This window comes from Hyphopichia burtonii, assembly GCF_001661395.1.
Source record: "Hyphopichia burtonii NRRL Y-1933 unplaced genomic scaffold HYPBUscaffold_10, whole genome shotgun sequence".
Lineage (NCBI taxonomy): Eukaryota > Fungi > Ascomycota > Pichiomycetes > Serinales > Debaryomycetaceae > Hyphopichia > Hyphopichia burtonii.
In genome coordinates, this window is record NW_017963737.1 from 1 (window position 1) to 16,601 (window position 16,601).

General features: G+C 35.2%; 7 protein-coding genes across 7 annotated transcripts; 1 reads left to right on the top strand and 6 right to left on the bottom strand.

Annotated features, from left to right (window-relative positions):
• Positions 1-23: 23 nt before the first annotated feature.
• On the bottom strand, positions 24-1,830 carry HYPBUDRAFT_169008 (uncharacterized protein; the record flags this gene model as incomplete). The annotated part of the gene is made up of 1 exon (XM_020222829.1): positions 24-1,830. The coding sequence occupies exon 1, from the start codon at positions 1,713-1,715 to the stop codon at positions 24-26; it is 1,692 nt and encodes a 563-aa protein (XP_020073679.1). The 5' UTR covers positions 1,716-1,830.
• A 760-nt stretch (positions 1,831-2,590) lies between these two features.
• Positions 2,591-4,216, bottom strand: HYPBUDRAFT_145240 (MFS general substrate transporter; the record flags this gene model as incomplete). The annotated part of the gene is made up of 1 exon (XM_020219904.1): positions 2,591-4,216. One exon carries the CDS (start codon positions 4,214-4,216, stop codon positions 2,591-2,593), a length of 1,626 nt encoding a protein of 541 aa, XP_020073680.1.
• A 979-nt stretch (positions 4,217-5,195) lies between these two features.
• HYPBUDRAFT_13712 (uncharacterized protein) lies at positions 5,196-6,384 on the bottom strand (the record flags this gene model as incomplete). The annotated part of the gene is made up of 2 exons (XM_020219625.1): positions 5,196-6,180; positions 6,299-6,384. The coding sequence occupies 2 exons, from the start codon at positions 6,382-6,384 to the stop codon at positions 5,196-5,198; spliced, it is 1,071 nt and encodes a 356-aa protein (XP_020073681.1).
• Positions 6,385-8,363: 1,979 nt separating this feature from the next.
• On the bottom strand, positions 8,364-8,946 carry HYPBUDRAFT_130389 (uncharacterized protein). The gene has a single exon (XM_020219426.1). It carries the CDS (start codon positions 8,938-8,940, stop codon positions 8,461-8,463), a length of 480 nt encoding a protein of 159 aa, XP_020073682.1. The 5' UTR covers positions 8,941-8,946; the 3' UTR covers positions 8,364-8,460.
• A 1,294-nt stretch (positions 8,947-10,240) lies between these two features.
• Positions 10,241-10,901, bottom strand: HYPBUDRAFT_145247 (uncharacterized protein; the record flags this gene model as incomplete). Its single annotated transcript, XM_020219905.1, has 1 exon — positions 10,241-10,901. The coding sequence occupies exon 1, from the start codon at positions 10,676-10,678 to the stop codon at positions 10,241-10,243; it is 438 nt and encodes a 145-aa protein (XP_020073683.1). The 5' UTR covers positions 10,679-10,901.
• A 1,716-nt stretch (positions 10,902-12,617) lies between these two features.
• On the top strand, positions 12,618-13,736 carry YIM1 (Yim1p; the record flags this gene model as incomplete). Its single annotated transcript, XM_020222417.1, has 1 exon — positions 12,618-13,736. One exon carries the CDS (start codon positions 12,618-12,620, stop codon positions 13,734-13,736), a length of 1,119 nt encoding a protein of 372 aa, XP_020073684.1.
• A 558-nt stretch (positions 13,737-14,294) lies between these two features.
• On the bottom strand, positions 14,295-16,008 carry HYPBUDRAFT_159049 (MFS general substrate transporter; the record flags this gene model as incomplete). Its single annotated transcript, XM_020222418.1, has 2 exons — positions 14,295-14,321; positions 14,404-16,008. The coding sequence occupies 2 exons, from the start codon at positions 16,006-16,008 to the stop codon at positions 14,295-14,297; spliced, it is 1,632 nt and encodes a 543-aa protein (XP_020073685.1).
• Positions 16,009-16,601: the final 593 nt, after the last annotated feature.

Consider the following 16,601-nt stretch of genomic DNA (forward strand, 5'->3'; position numbering starts at 1 on the left):
TTAGGGCAAAAACCTCCGTACATCTAGTATTTAGTTAGGGCAAAAACCTCCGTATAAAAAACCTCCGTACATCTAGAGTAAGTAACATGGGAGTCAAGAGATGGTTTCAGATGGGGAGGTGGAGGAGGGGGGGAGTTGGTTCCTGTATTAGAGATGTTAATAAACGGTTGCAGAGGGGGAGTTGGTGGATTTGTGGTACTCGTAGGGTTGTTGATAAACAGAGGAGTAGAGATAGACGGAGGAATCAGTTGAGAGTGAGTTACTTGGGGTGGTTCCTGAGCATTGACGGAAGAAGAGGTTTGGTCGGGGACCTTTGACTGTTGAGGAACTTGACTAGTGCTATGGGCCTCTTTCTTGATGGTCTTAGCATCATTCTGGGCTCGGGAATCAGCTTCGATCCTAAGAGTAGCGGCAAAACTTTCGTGTAAGCTGTTCATAGCATTCATTTGTTTCTCTTGGAGGTGAAGTGCTTCTTTAAGGGTTTTAGCGTCATTGTCCAGATCAGCGGCTATGTCTTCACGAATTCTTTCAAGAGCTGCCTTGGTTATGCTATTTGCTTCTTTGTTGTTTAGTTTAAAGTTCTCCATGATCGTCTTGGTCATTTGATTTCCAAAGTCCTTGGTGTATTCCATAATCTCATCTTTAATTTGTGATTCTCTAGCGGCTGCATGATTTTTGAATTCTAGCCATTTAGCTTCGGCTCGTGGTGTGTTAGAATTGGCTGCTTCCTTCGCTTCTCTAATGACCAGGAGTTGAAGGTCGGCATAGTTAGCACGGAGGCTTTGGTATTGGGCACTGTGAGATCGGATAGCCTCTTTTAAATCGTTCATTTTTTGGTTGTGGACTAACAATGCACTGTGCTTTTCTGAGATAGCGTCTTTGATGGTTTGATAACGACCATCAGTAATATCTCTAACGGATCGAGCTATAGCGTCAGCATCTGGGTGATCGCTGATATTTGTCTTGATAGACTGGAGATCCTGTTTAAGCAACGTCATTTGATCGTCATAATTGATTTGAGCGGCTTCCAACTTACGTTTAACTTCGTGTCCTAATGTGTGAATGTCCGTAATTTTTTCTTTTGAGTCGGGAAGGAGAGCAGTATTTTTAGCTACTTTATTGATGGTGTCGATAATCTTAGAGATTGTCTGCTTTTGTTGGATTAGCTCGTCCTGTTTTCTTGCCATCTCTTGGTGATGTTGTTTGATCATGTCTTGACTCCTGTTGTCACGGATTAATAATTCGTTGGTAAGGCCTTGGGTGTTTGAGGTGACGGTATCCGCAACTTTGTTAAACAGCTCTCCTAAGTTCAGACAGTACTGGGTCAATTGTTTAATTGCATTACCGATGGCTGGTTGTGATGGGTCAATGGGATTTGGGTCATTGGGATTGAGTTGTCCACCGAGAGATTCCAAAGTTTGTTGAATATTATCTATAGTCGGCTTGAGTCCGACGAGGTCGTTAAAATGTTGACGGGGAATGATCACTTCAGCGGATTGCTGAGGTTGAAAGGCGTCGGGCCATTGATTGGTAAGAGGGGTCGGTGGATTAGCTCGGTTGATCAAGTGAACCATAGACTGGGATGGGGAATCGGCAGAAACATCCTCAATACGGTTGGCCATGGGAACGTCCATTGTGTTGAGAGGATACCGGATTACCGGCTGGTTGGGGATAAAGAGCCACTTACCTTCTTCTGGATTTGGCGGAGGCAGCATGATGTTGGTGTTGTTGGGAATATTGCAAAATCTGTGTCTGATAATGAGAAAATGTATAGTATGTATGTGGTTGAGAAAAAAAAAATATTTATTTTTTTTTTTTTTTTTTATATGGTTGCAAAAATTAAATTATTATGATTATTAGTATAATATGATATTTTTTTTTTTTTTTTTTGTTTTTGCTTATATGATTCGTCGTCTAGTTCGTTGTACGGTGTTAGCAGACTAGCAACGACTTGAAATAACAATGAGATGACAAGGACACTGGGTTGTGTATTGTCTTCTGAGAGGAATGTTGAATTTTGCTAAAGAAACAGGGGTTTCTTGATATTCTTTTGGAAAATTTTTTTTTTTTTTTTTTGTTTGGGGACTTTTGTTTTAATGAGTTTTAGTGGATTTAGTTTAACTATCTTTTGGTATTAATCTTCGATCGATAACTTATCCTAAAATTATCACTTGTAGTTTAATAACTAGGCAATAACCTTGAATAAAATATATATTTTATTATTGGTAAGTACGCGTAGAATATATTTGTTAGTGAGAAGCCAGTTTCCTTTGACTTTAATACTCAGTGACAGTTTCCTATTTGTCAAGTATGCGATTTCACTAATTACTTTATAGTTTTGAATAATTAACAATATTCAATATATAGTAAAGATAAAAGATTATATTAAAGATAAGTTAGTTAGTTAAGTGTAGAAGAGAAGTGAATGAAAACAAGTAATATTTATCTACACTGTTTGGGACTGCAACTACTAAGTTGTAGTTCGCGTGCGCTAACCATAAATACAAAAGTGCGACTTATTGAAGTCTTTAGTCGTGCCATGCACATATTTAGTAGACAAAAACCTCCGTACATCTGGTATACTTATATACTAATATACAAATTTAAAATTGATCTTCTTATTAGTTTCATCGGTAGTAGTATGTAAGTAGCTTTCCTGCTCTTCAAATGTCAATGCATTCCATCTTTTTTTATTTGACTTATTTCTCCAAATATAATAAAACCTTGCAAAAATGATCACAGCCAAAGATCCGAAAGCTATACCGATCAAGTCAACATTCCCACGTTTATATAACGGCTTATCATCGTCTCTATAGATATTAGAACCGATTATCAGCGCCGACTGTGCAAACATATTAACAACTGCTGAAGAAACAGCTCTATTACGCACAGAGTTACTGTTACTAGAGCTCCAGGTTATTGAAAGTGGTCCATCAGTTGGAGCTCCTAGCAAAATAAGTAATAAAGCGTAAGTTCCCCAAATATCAATTTGAGCTTTTGACCAAAATCGTAATACTATCAAACAAATCACAGTCCAAATCGGAATTATTGAGAGAGCTAATGTACGATCATTTATTCTCTCTGAAAACCAACCAATAGCCATCATGGTTATAATAGAAAGAACATTTTGGGGAATAGTCAACAAATTCGTTACAATTGGAGAGAACCCCAAGTGTCTTAAAGTCAAAGTCAAGTAAGTTGACACTGGAGAACTGGAAAGATCAGTTAAAAGCCTTACTAGATAAATTGGAACCAAGTCATAATCAAAAATAGCTTTTACCAACTCCTTTAAACTTACTGGCTGTCTATTATTCATGTCACCTTTATTCGGATCATCTCTTAACACTTTATTAACTAAAATTTTTTCTTGACGTTCAGTATACCAACCATTCTTTCTATACCATTTTTTAGTTTCAACAGCTGAAGCTGGCATCATGAAGTAGGAAGCAATACCGATGACTAAAGTTATCGCACCTTCGATTAAAAACATGAACCTCCAACCTTGGGGGACTGAGTCAGTTTTTATTAAAAGTAGAGCAGATCCTAATAAAGCAGCAATAACTGTTGTTGAAGAGTTTGAAATATAAAATAAAGAGACTCTCCATGGCATTTCTGCTCCGGTATAAAAATAAGACATGAACAACATCATGTCACAAATGAATCCACCTTCAAAGGTACCTATTAAAGCTCTCGTGACTAAAAACCCAGTTTTTGATTTAATCCAAAACTGGGTTAGTGAAACAATAGACCAAATACATATCTGAGTAGGAATCCAGATATCAGCACCTAATTTTTTTGAGATTAATTGAGATGGTAATTCAGCAGATAGAAAACAGAGCAAGTTAATTGTATTACCCAAATTATAATCGTTGGTAGTTAAATTCAATTCTTGTAACATGTCGTCTGAGACTGCCTGTCTGATATTAAACCTGTCCAAGTTCAAACCAGTGAACATGATGAAAGCCCAAAATGTAACTCTCCAATCATTTATCCTTAAAATTTCCTTTTCTTCTTTCAAAGTCCAAGTTAAGTCGGCGTCAAAATGATGACGGCATTCATAATTTGATCTTTCATACAAATTTCTGTAATAGTCGCAGACCGCTTTATCCTGGAAAACATTTTCTTTAGAAGAAAGTGATTCAACTTCGACTTCTTCATTCAAGACGTTGACGCTAACAACTTTTTCCTTTTGTTTCTCCAGCCAGTTATCACTCATATTCATTTATTTGATATTTTTTTCTACAAACAGGGCCACTTCATAGCAAATAACCCGAATATAAATGTTCAAATAGAGTTAGGTAAGAATTACTACAAAAGTCTTCAAATCAAGAAGAGCCATAACACTTCTATTCGATTATAATAAAAGATAAGGCTTTTGCAGCCACATTTGTGTGAGACATGTTTTTATGATTTCCTGTTTTTCCTCTTGTGAATATGAATTATCTTCAACAGGTGTTGTGGGTGTCCGCCAAAGACGGAAAATTGATTACATTTTGCGGCTCTTTTTTAACGAATTTAAATTTCAAATTTCGCAATCGTTTCAAATCCCTTGAAAGATGTTGCGAAATTATCCTAAGTATGGGGCCTGGATTCCACGGTGCATTCTGAATATTCTCAATTACATGGTCTAAGGAGACCGCACTAACCAGCTAAATCTGATCAAGATAAATGAGCTAACTGTATTTTCACCCGTAATTCTTTTGTCAGTTGGAAGATTTGGGTTTAAACAGTTTCAACTAATGTGCAAGAAAAGTATGTGTAATATTTAAGAGTCGTTCAAGCTGTAAATATGTATTGATAAATATTTAAGAGGGCTTGATTAGATAAGAATAGCTTAGAGAAAATAGGAGAAAATGATTAACATTTTCAATAGAGATTCATCTCTATATATGTTAATCATTTAGTTAGAAGAAATATAGGAAAGATTCATAGTTAAAGAGTAATATAGTTACAGCTGTGGGAACAAGTACATTTGTAACATCCAAAAGTAGAGATAAAAGGGAGATTCTGAAACATACAAGTTTAGTTTACGAAACCTGTAAGAACAGATCCCCGGGACTGTTACAGGGGTTTAGGAATATCTTTATTACAAAACTTGACAAAAATAACAAACATATGAAATAGAATATAAAACTAAACATTAGGATATACAACCAAATACGAGAGAATGATAGGACGAAAAAGTTAAATATAATCTACTTTCGATTGTTATTCTGAATTATTTTTCTCCATTCTTCGTCCGGCACTTCCATTTCCTCATAAGTCTTGCTGAGATACTTGGAAATTTCTCTCAAATTGTCCATCACAGCTTCCTTATCAAATTTGTGGTTAACTCTACGAGTTTTTATGGTGCTGTTTAGATGATCCAATCTTTTCTTGATAATTTCACTCCTGTAGTCAACCCATTCAGCATAATAATCAGAGTACCTAGAACTCCAATTAATCTCTGGCTTAACAGTCTTCAAGATAGCAGTTTCTACTGTTAATGGGTTTTTAGGTCTATACGAAGTAATCATGGTCATTCTCTCGCTTGAACCTAAAGGTTTAGGTGCAATATGTTCAATAAACCTACCTTGTAAAATACAGGCATTACCACGAGAGGGACCCGGAACTGGTATAACTTCTTCAGTGGTTTCACCTTCTCTTAACCCTTTTCTTAAACAAGTTTCACCACCAATCATATTAGTTGTATCTGATAGCATAAGAACACAGACAAGTGGCTGTGAGTCATAATGCCAACCAACAACAGCCGGAATATCTTCACCATTACTTACACCACTCAAAGATTGTTCCCTAGCGAATCTGATTCTTTCTTCTGCAGCCTGTTCTTCGCTTTTCATTGAAAGATTCACAATTGCAATCTCATAATCATAAATTATTTCTAATTCAACTCCTGCCATTTTATTAATCAAATCTATGGTCAAAGGATGGTTCCAAGCACTATGAATAAAGGGACAATTTATAGTATCCATATCCTTAACGTACCCTCTTAAATTGGCATCCAATCCACTTGTTGAGTTATATGAGTATCTTGTATATTTCAAGAAGATATCTCGATTCAAAAATTCTTGCCTCATTAATGAAATAGCTTCATTAGTGAAAAGAGGGAAAGGATCTGTTACACCAAGATCAGTAATTTGGTCAGGGTCAGATCTTCTCAACTCTTCCATAGATATCTTTCTAGTAGAATGGAATTTCTCCTTGTCTTTTCCATCAGTATTTCAAATGCTTATAAGGATCGAATTTAGCTTCCACGGTTTTGACTCCACTTTTTTCAATAAGCTTGTCATATATGGACTTTAAATTGGAGTCATAAACGGATTCTGGAATAACTTTATCAATACGATTATCTTGAATACTTCTTAATAGATCTGGAGTAGCCATTACTTATTAATTACTATTTTGTCGTTGTTTGTTACTATACATGCCTTAGAATGTCTTTACTATTTATATTACTTCTACTCTTATCTTAAGGGTCACCATCCCTTAATAAAAAGACAATAGGTTCCAAACAAGAAAGAGAACATTTAGCGATTGACTTCCTTATTGCGCTTAGTTGCCAATTTCCTGTTTAGAAAAGCACAATTCCTTATCTGATAATTGTCAAAAATGAAAATATGATTATCGAGCTTATCAATTCCGATATCTAAACTCAAAGAGCCTACTTAAAGCTTTGTAAACAAAGTATAAACTAGCGACAAGTAATAAGGCTCTATTGATTAATGTAATATATAACGCTTTTTTGCCGATATTTGGGAGAACTAATCAAGTAAAGGCATCATTTCCAGCTTCAAAATGATCTGAATCACCAAAACAGCATGATTAGGGTCTGAAATAATTCGCAATTTTGTATATATGGTTAACTAAGTAGCTGCAACCATGTAAAGTCACTTCCACATAGAACTATCTAATAAACTAACTATTCATCTTTTAATATCTTTTCTTTGGTATATATTTGAATATTGTTCAAAATTAATGTGGAGTAATCAATACGAAATTGGTATTAAGGATCAAGTCATAGGTTCTATCATGAATCTACGCGTACTTACCGATACTAAGCAGCACCTCCCACTGCTGGACATAGTATGTTATAAATCATAAATGTAGTAATGTAACGAATTATACAGTGACTTGTAACACGATTTAATCTACATGGGTTTTAGTTATCGCGTAGAAATGTTACCCTTTAGGAGAATAAATAACCTCGATATACCTTGTTCTTGGGATCTTGGAAAGTAACAAAGGGCTTGTCAATACAATGGTTATCAGTAAACTAATTAGTACACAAGATCCACTTACCATAAATGATATTATTCCATCGATAGCTCTTTAACTTACGAAGAGTGAGATACTTCCCGACTATTCAACATATATGTTCGATACGAGAACGAGACTCTACTACACACTTTCACTTTCAGTACAGACATAGAGGCTATATCAAGCTTCTATTAGGGAATAGAGGTTTCAGAGCTATCTTCATTTCAGAGCACGGCCACTTCTACTGAAACAACATCCTATTAAAGGTTGTTCTTTCGAAAAGAGATTTCAGGTCTTTCTGTGGTATTAAGTTACACTATTTGCAGCCAAAATGACCACATGCAAGTCTTATAGAGATGTTATTTGGTAAAATAAATGGAAGCCATAAACAAAGTTTCCCAATATTTTTTACCTTTAATACCTTTTGGATATAAATTAAACCTTCTCTCACTTATCAAATTTGATATAAAAACTTATTTAAAAAATTTATGAATACAGACTTACAAAGATGACTTATTTTATTTGCAGCACACACACAATCTACTTACTCAAACTATCTTTCGTTTCTCTGGTCAGTCTATTCATGCTCTGTTTCTCTATCCATCTCCCAAAATACTATTCTTTCGCTACGCTGTACATTTTTTTTTCTTTTTTGACAATCTACTAACTCCTATTTTCATGTACCCTTTGATCCCAAGTCTTTTACTTGATTTCAAAATTCCCTGCCATGTCAATAATATCTTTATCTACAGTTTTGTATTTTTCTATTTTTTGCATTTCTCACCTGATAGTTACAATCAATTTTACATAATTTTGCACCCAAATCTCAATCAATTCGCGAAATGTTGTTTCTTACACTTTCTAATGTATCAAGCTTCATCACCTATGTAATCTCTACAGGTTTTATCTCTATTACAATTGCAATTAGAATTGTATTTTCTTGATCTTATATGAACCTTTCATATATTCCGCGAAGTCCCAAATGCCTACTAATAAATATTTACGCTCGATCTTCATTACAATATTACGACACTGCTGCTTTTCATATTAATCATGTTCTCATGTTGCCAAATACTATGGAAATTGGATTCTTTTTGTACATCTTTGGAATGAGCTGAGATCAAGAAGCTCGCATCTACGACAATTAACATTTTGACCGCTGAAACATACGTTTTCTTCATGAAACAGTCGAAAAACGATGAATCAAAGTTCATCATGAGATATATGTCCCAAGGTCCCGCTATCGCAATAGCCTTTAGGGCAACCAATTCTTTGCACAGCCTTTTCCGCTCCAGCTTCAGTATTGTATGACTCCTTACGAACAATCCTAATACATAGATTCCACTCCTCCAGATTCAGGAATCCAACTGCCCACAGGTCCCTATCCGGATGGCTATCCAAAGCAGTATCTGCCCAACGAAAGGCTTTTTCCAAATTTGATTTACAAGCTTTAGTATTAAATCCATTTCCTTTCGTAGCACAATTTTCTACAAAAGCTAATCCCACGGCAGAGTCCCATTTCTCACCTATGGGCAATACCTCAGAATAGCCAAAAGATTCAAATCCATCTTTGTCTCCGTTTAGCAACTCACTTAAATGTGTCTCCGTAACCGCAAAAATGCTCCCCAGAGCTGTATCTGTGATCGCTTCTAATCCCTTCTTGATACCGTATTTAATAGCCATCCTAATATTTTTTCCTTTATGCTTTTCATCACGCTGCAAATTGTGCCAGTCACTCCAAGCACTCGGGTTTCTCGCTTTAATGTCGGGGGGTACGTGGTTAGTTTGTTCAGCATCATCTAAAGCATTCTTCATTTGTAAAGTAGAAACATAGCGTACGTCATTATTTGAAAACTTAGCTTTGTGTGCATTGTCAATCAATTCCTGTATTAGATCGTTGATTTCGGATTGTGGAGTATCTGAAATGTCAACCCCTAGCTCGTAGATGAACCCGTCGTCATCATAGTGTTTCCCGTATATAACTTCATTTAAACTCGAGTCATTGGACGATGATGCTTTGCTATTAGCACCTGATACAGTACCACCTATAAGATACAATATACCAGCATTGGCTGTTTCCCAGAGGAAACTGAATATGACTGTGTAGCAAATAATGGGGTACATGTATTTTGAATTTATTCAAGGAGAAATGTTATCCACTTTTGGTGTAGTTTCTCTTCTCATTAAAAAGTCAAAGGAGATTGATGGCCATTTTATATACTTCGTTTCCTCCCACGGTCATGTTTTCATTCAAGTCTAGGTTATTAGTGAATTATGAAAGTTTGTGAGGATTCCGAGACGAAACACCTTTCACTCAAAGTTTACAAGTGACTTAATGTATTTCTATTGACATGGATGTATATAGGTTAATGGTTATTCACTTGAATAGCCGAAAAGCAAAATAAATATAAATTTCTGCATTGAAAGAATCCTGTTTGAATGCTAAAATAGAATGCCTGCAGTGTCTTTAATAGTTACTTACAAAATAAGTGCAAGCAATTTGTGCTTTCGATTATTTTCAAGATTTCTTAAGTATTAGTTAAAACCAGCTGTAGATATTGCAATGATATTATATTTTCTTTTTTAAGACATTTGTAACTCGTTTTCTATGAATCCCATTGAACGAATTAAACCTACTCAAAGGCATTTCAACAGGAAATTTAATACAGCAGTGTATAATTGATTGGCTTCATAGAAATAAATTTTGCAGCTCATTTTCACATTATTTCGCATTATCGCGAAATAATAAATGATTGAAAAAGCATTTTGAGATCTAATAAAAACCTCAATTGACTAGCTTCAGGGCTTAGTTTTGAGCTTTTAAGGTTAGAACAAATTGGATACAAAGCCTTCACTGGCTAGTTACACTGACTACACGTTTTAATCAAAGTACAGTTTTTTTGTTAAAAAAAGACAATAGTGATATTAGAACCTTAACACTAAATAAAGAGGCCATACATCGCTAATAAATGTAGAAGCATAATCAAACTTCTTGTTGATTAGACATAACTAAGTAAATATCTGTAGAGCCATCACAGTCGACCCCGGTGACTAAAGAATACTTGTTTTCACCACTTGGGCAAGCTTTCCATTCACTCTTGCCTTGATAAAGTAATATATCATTGGCATAAGAGAAGTCTTCGGTTGGACTTTGAGTACCACTTACGCTTCCAACTTCACCAGTGTCGGAGTTAACATAAACACCAGTTCCATCTTGATCTTCTAAAGCAGAATCTTTAAAAGTTAAAGACAAGTCAACACCTTCGTCACCACCAACCGAGAAAACAAAAAGATGGGAATCTACTTTCTTAATAGCAACACCATCTAAAGTAGTATCTGGGGCATAAACCGTAGCGTCGAATTTAAGGTCAGCAACAGCAGCAGCAACAAAAGTTAAGATAGATAAAGTAGAGAATTTCATTTCTTGGATTTAATAGTTTTATTGATTGATTATAACAGTAAAACCTTTTTCATTTCGAGCAATCGGGTACTCTTATATATTCCAGAATTATCATTGAACAATTACAATTTAAGTTAAGTTGAAACGTGGATACTGGTTTGAAAATGGTTTCCTATAATACTTTGGAATAAAAATAGAATTTAAGTTCTTGAATAAAGATTCAACTCTAAGAATCAAAGGACTAGATGAAAATGTACGGCTTCAATCTGTAACTCTTGGCCAAATGACATGGAGTTTTTTCAACCATACAGTTATATTTTAACCAATAGAAATGAAAGGTCTCTCCACAATTTAAAAATAAAGCCACTAAGCAGTCTGTATAGAAAAAGATTAAGGGACCTACATTTAAATCGAAGGTTCCAAATTTAAAAAGGGCAAACCTTAAATTTGGGCTTAATTTCGCATTTTTTTGTTTATTTGTTTAAAAAATACGTCAAATTCTATAAATAAAACCAAAGCTAGTTTTCGTCATTATAGATATAAAAGGTTTTATATAAAGGTTCACCATGAAATTATCTTAGATTTTGAGGAGTAGTATGTTAATTATAGACTAATGGTCATGAACATGAATCAATGTAACTCAAGTACAGTGAAAGGTCCATTAAAGAAACTTTAGATGTAGCTCACATACAATCGCCATAGATGAAATTTATCTCCTCCTTATGATGAATTTAGTTTCAGTTCCTATGTGCATTGATTGAATATGAGTTCCATAACATCCCTTGCAATCCTAATAAAACATATAAGATTTTTAGAAATGTTACATAGATATATTAATAGGTTTTATTAAATAGAAACTAGTCTTACGTTATTAAAATGTTGCAGCAATTTTGAAGATCTGATTATTTTGAGCAACTTTTTGCAATATAAAGTTTGGAATTATAATTCGATGTGGATTATCTTTTTCATTGCATGTCCATGCCATTGGTTTCATCATATTTAATTGATACAGAACGTCAATTTCCACGCCATCAATGGTACATGGATAGCTCATTCTATAGCTCAGTCCATTTTTCCAAACGTTTAATTTGACATCGAATATGTGGTACATATTTGGGATACTTGCAATAGTAATTGAGAAGTTTGGCTAAATGCACAGAAAGTTTCTTTAATGATAGCACCACCCTGTACGATAAACAGTGAACCAGTTGCCTTATATGCGCTTGTAGATAGTAAGAAAAAATTCACTTAAATCAAAGGATCAACTTACTGAGTCCAAGTAATAATTGAATATCGCTGAAGTATACAATGAATTTACTTTTCTAGACTTTTCAGCTAATTATAACGGATAATATAGATCATTTCTACAACTTTTTGAGCTATCGGAGTATATGGCCTTGAAGGGGTTTTGGGATTCAATTGTCTTGAACTATTGTATAGGTCTTATTTTGGGATGGATGGATCATAAAATCGCTTAACCCGCTTATGGTACGAGTGAAATTGTTGATACGAGCACTATTTCGGATCTTGACACTCTGATTTTGCAACAAACGAGTCAGCGATGGAAAAAGTCAGACAAGTCGTCAGCCATATTAGTAGTGGTACAAGAATCTAATTCTATACTACTTTTTCATTCTACAAAGTTTAACAGTTTTATGAATCATGCTTGATTTAAATCATCTAATGAAATATCATCGCAAGAAAAGCAAAGAAATAAGTTTATCGTCTAGATAACCGTTCCCTATTGCTAAACCAATGTGATTGGAGGAAAGATTTTGGTGATAAATGCTCTGTTTAGCAGCCTTCATCTGTGGCTCCCAAAAGTTCCGTGCACCCAAGGTTTGCTAAGTGCGAAAACATCTCATTCGGTGGTTCATATATCCGACGACCTTTACAGCAATGAGAAGAACTAAAACACATCCCTTGAAGTTACACTTTTTCCCCTTCTATATATTTGAAAATGTCATTCGAAACTGATACTTTGACTTATAAAGCCGTTACTTACTTTGATGGTTCCGACCCATTAACTCTCACTGATAAAACCATCAAGTTGGAAAAAAAACCTAATGGTAAATATGGTATTAATTCCAAAAAAATTTTAGTTAAAGTCAATTATGCTGCTTTGAATCCTGTTGACCTTGTCATCTATCGTTCTTCTCCTAAATTATTATCAAGGTTCATTGGCGAACAAGGTATTGGAAGAGACTATTCTGGAACAATTGTTGATATTGGAGATGAAGCCGCTGAGAAAACATCTTTCAAAATCAATGATCAAATTAGTGGGATGTATCCAAGATTTTTCGGTCCGGGTACCGTTGCTGAGTATGTTATACTTGACCCATTTGACGAAAAAGATGTTGAAAGTGCGTTAATTCCGAAGAATTTAAGTCTTTCAGAAGCATCAGCTTTTCCATTAGTCTTGGGAACTGCTCTTGATGTTTTTGACAAGGCTTCCGAACTCAATTCAAATTCAAAAGTTCTAATTATTGGGGCTGGTACTTCAGTTGGAAGATATTTAGTCCAATTGGCTAAAAATTATTATAATGTCAAAGAAATTGTAACCACCAATTCCCCTAAATCTGACGATGATATAAAAAGTTTTGGAGCTGATAAAATCATTGATTACACTAAACATAAATCAATTTTGAATCCAGTATTGGAATCGGTTAAAGAAACTGGTAAATTTGATGCCATTCTTGATTCTGCTGGGTCTTCTGATTTATTCCCACAAATAAATGAAATTCTTAAACATAAAAATGAAGGAGGTTCATATGTAACTGTTGTTGGTGATAAGAAGTATGAATATACAACTGCTACTATATTCGGTTTGTTTCTTCCAAACATCAAGGCCATCTACCGTACTTTTGCCGAGTTATTTGGTTTGACTACTTATAGTTACAAATTTTCTTTTGTTTCACCCGGTACAAAATGGATTGATCATGCTAAAGATTTGATTGAAAAGGAAACTTTGAAAGTCAACGTGGATAGTATTCATAAATTATCCAATTTCCAAGATGCTTTTGAAAGATTAAGCACTAATAAAGCTCAAGGGAAAGTTTTAATTGAGCTTTCGGAATAGAGCTTTTATGTATAAGTTTTGTATCTTTAATATTTGTTTGTAATCTAAATGTATTCAATTATTATTTTAATGAAAATTGTAATCAACAAAAACTTCAGATGCAGGTTGATTGTTTAAATAACTCATGTTGAAGCTGTTATAAATCAAAACCTTTATATATTAACCGTGCAATCCTTATCTCAAGGTTGAAAAAACGACTTAGAGTGCGGAAGCTCGTATCTCTAAATGTCGGCATGTATGCTTAAACAATTATATGTACATAAACTTTACTTCAGGGGGTGATGGAATCAGCAAAGGCCTCACCTCCCAAATTAAAGGACATGGAAACGATTGTTGCAACCAAAGAAGCAAAATAGCACAAAAACAAAATGATTGCAAATTTAATATTGCACAAACATACTGTTGAATGTTGGTATTTCGACAATTGTTTGTCCGTTATCAACAGTCGTTTTCAATAAAATCATTGTTTGTATAACTGAAGGGAGGTCAACTAATTGAAATTTTCAGAAATACAGCAAAAATGCCGAAAATGTCATAGATACATTACTACAAGAAAAATTAACCAATGTATATGTATATTAAAATCTATATTAAATAAAGTTCAAGAATCTGCGTCAGTTGAGCTTGAAGAATTAAATTCGTGTTCACCATCGTCCATTGTAAGAACTTTACGATCTGCAGCCAAAGTTTGGGCAAATTTACTTCTTTGTCTAATAACTGGACCTTTCCAATAGAAAATGTAAATTGGAATAGCCACAATTATAGCCAAACATCCAAGAAGAGTACTAGCCCATTGTAAATGTAATTTTCCACCAATGTTAGTATACATTGGACCGGCATACATAGCAGAGATACCAGCCAAGAAATCACGAGCAAAACCGTTACCACCAGTAGCAGAAGCAGAATAAGGACCATAAGCTGCAATCATATAATCAATGGTAGACATGTAAATACTAAAATTAGCAATTGCAATTAAACAACTAAAAATCATTGGAGCAATCCAAGGATTATGAGAAGGACCCATTGAAGTCCAAGCAAAACCAAATAAACCAATAGCTTCTAAAGGAGCCAAAAATAAAAGAAGTAAAAGACGACGTTCAGCCAACCTAGCTTCTTCACCGTGTTGGGTGAAAATTTGACGTTGACGATAACAGTCCGGTAAATGAATACCATAAGCGATGAAGTATCCAATAATGACCGGAAGAAAAGCAAGACCACAAGCGGTGGCGGAAAACCCCCATTGTTCATAAACCAAAGTGAAAGATTCCATACAAACGAAAATCAAAGCATCGGAAAACCCAGAAAGAAGAGAAAGACACAAGACAATTGGTTCACGTAAAAACATTTCGAAAGGACGAATCCAAATTTTCATAACATGAGAAAAAGTTAAAGGATCGGCCACTTCACCAGGACCATAAATTTCTGGATCTTCACCAGTTTTTCTTCTACGTTTAGCTTCACGATCTATTAAAACCGTTGATCTAGTTTCTGAAACCAAAAAGAAATGGGCAATCTGTACCACTCCACCAAAAATCAATTGAATCCAGAAATTCCATCTCCAGGATAAATGATCTTGCATTAAACCACCAAACACCGGACCAATACTTGACCCACCCACCGAGGACAAAACGATATAACAAACGGCGAAATTTTGGGTGTTTGCATCGTATAAATCAGCAGTCATCCCCAAAGTGACCGAACCACCAGCTGAAGATAAACCACCAAGGAAACGAGCAACCATGATTGAACCAAAGTTAGTAGCGGTCCCACCGACAATCTGCCAAATATTAACGAAAAACAATGAAGCTTGCATAATCCAGAAACGACCCCATTCTTCGGACCAAGGAGCCCATAATTCACAACCAAAAGCATAAGCAACCAAAAAAATCATTTGGGAACAACGAGCAGCTTGTTCACTAATGCCAAAATGTTCAGAAATTGGGACAATTGCATTTGGATAAACCGAGGTATTAAAGTTCATCGAAACTTGAACTGCAAAAATAACGGATAAAATAGTCCATTTTCTTCTTGTGGAAAAAGAATAACCTAATTTATCAAAACAGTCTCGTTCAGTCAAGACTCTTCTACCATCGGTATGAATTTTACCGGGGAGTTTTGAAGTACGACGTAATAATTCCTGTTGTTCTTTATTAATTTGACCACCATCACCAACATCTTCAATATGCTCATCCATACGCTTAGGCTTATCAGCGATAGGATTATGTGGTCTGGCCACTGGTTTTTCATCCTTTTTCTTTGAAAAAAACCCCATTCTTGTTGCAAAAGAAAATTAAAGAATCAAAAGAAAAGTAATGAAAAAAAGAATTAGAGTGAAAAAGAATAAGACAAGAACTACAAAACTACATCAACAGCAAACATATATATATATAAGAATATTTAAAAATCCATCAACATGCCAAAAAAGAAAATTAAAACGAGTCAAAAGAAATGTCCAGCAGATAACCCAAACCATAGTCAATTCCGGTTTACTACGCAGAACGGGAAGCAACCAAACTGCATCTAAGCAGGTTCCCCGAGGGGCGGGACCTTTCAGTTTGTGGTGGTGAGACACTCTTGGGTTTAGTATGGGAAAGCCCCACCCCCGGAACACCCTCGCCGTCACGTGCACGGCTTTTTTTTCCTTTAGGCAGCAATTTAACTGAAATCTCTTCACCTCTGCGTGAATCGTTATTTAAATCGAGATGGGTTCTCTAGTTTCCAGGTTTCCCTTGGTGGTTTTACCTGGCGGTTTTACGATGGTTTTATGACGGTTTTACCAGATGGTTTGACCGGGTGGGTTGAGGTGGTAGGTAATGGCAAGCTCGTAACTCTCCACGAATCTGGATCAGTTTCATATATTAGAGC

What these genes read in the sequence shown, in the direction of transcription:
- HYPBUDRAFT_130389 (XM_020219426.1), bottom strand. Translation starts at nt 8,940, where the DNA reads ATGGCTATTAAATACGGTATCAAGAAGGGATTAGAAGCGATCACAGAT.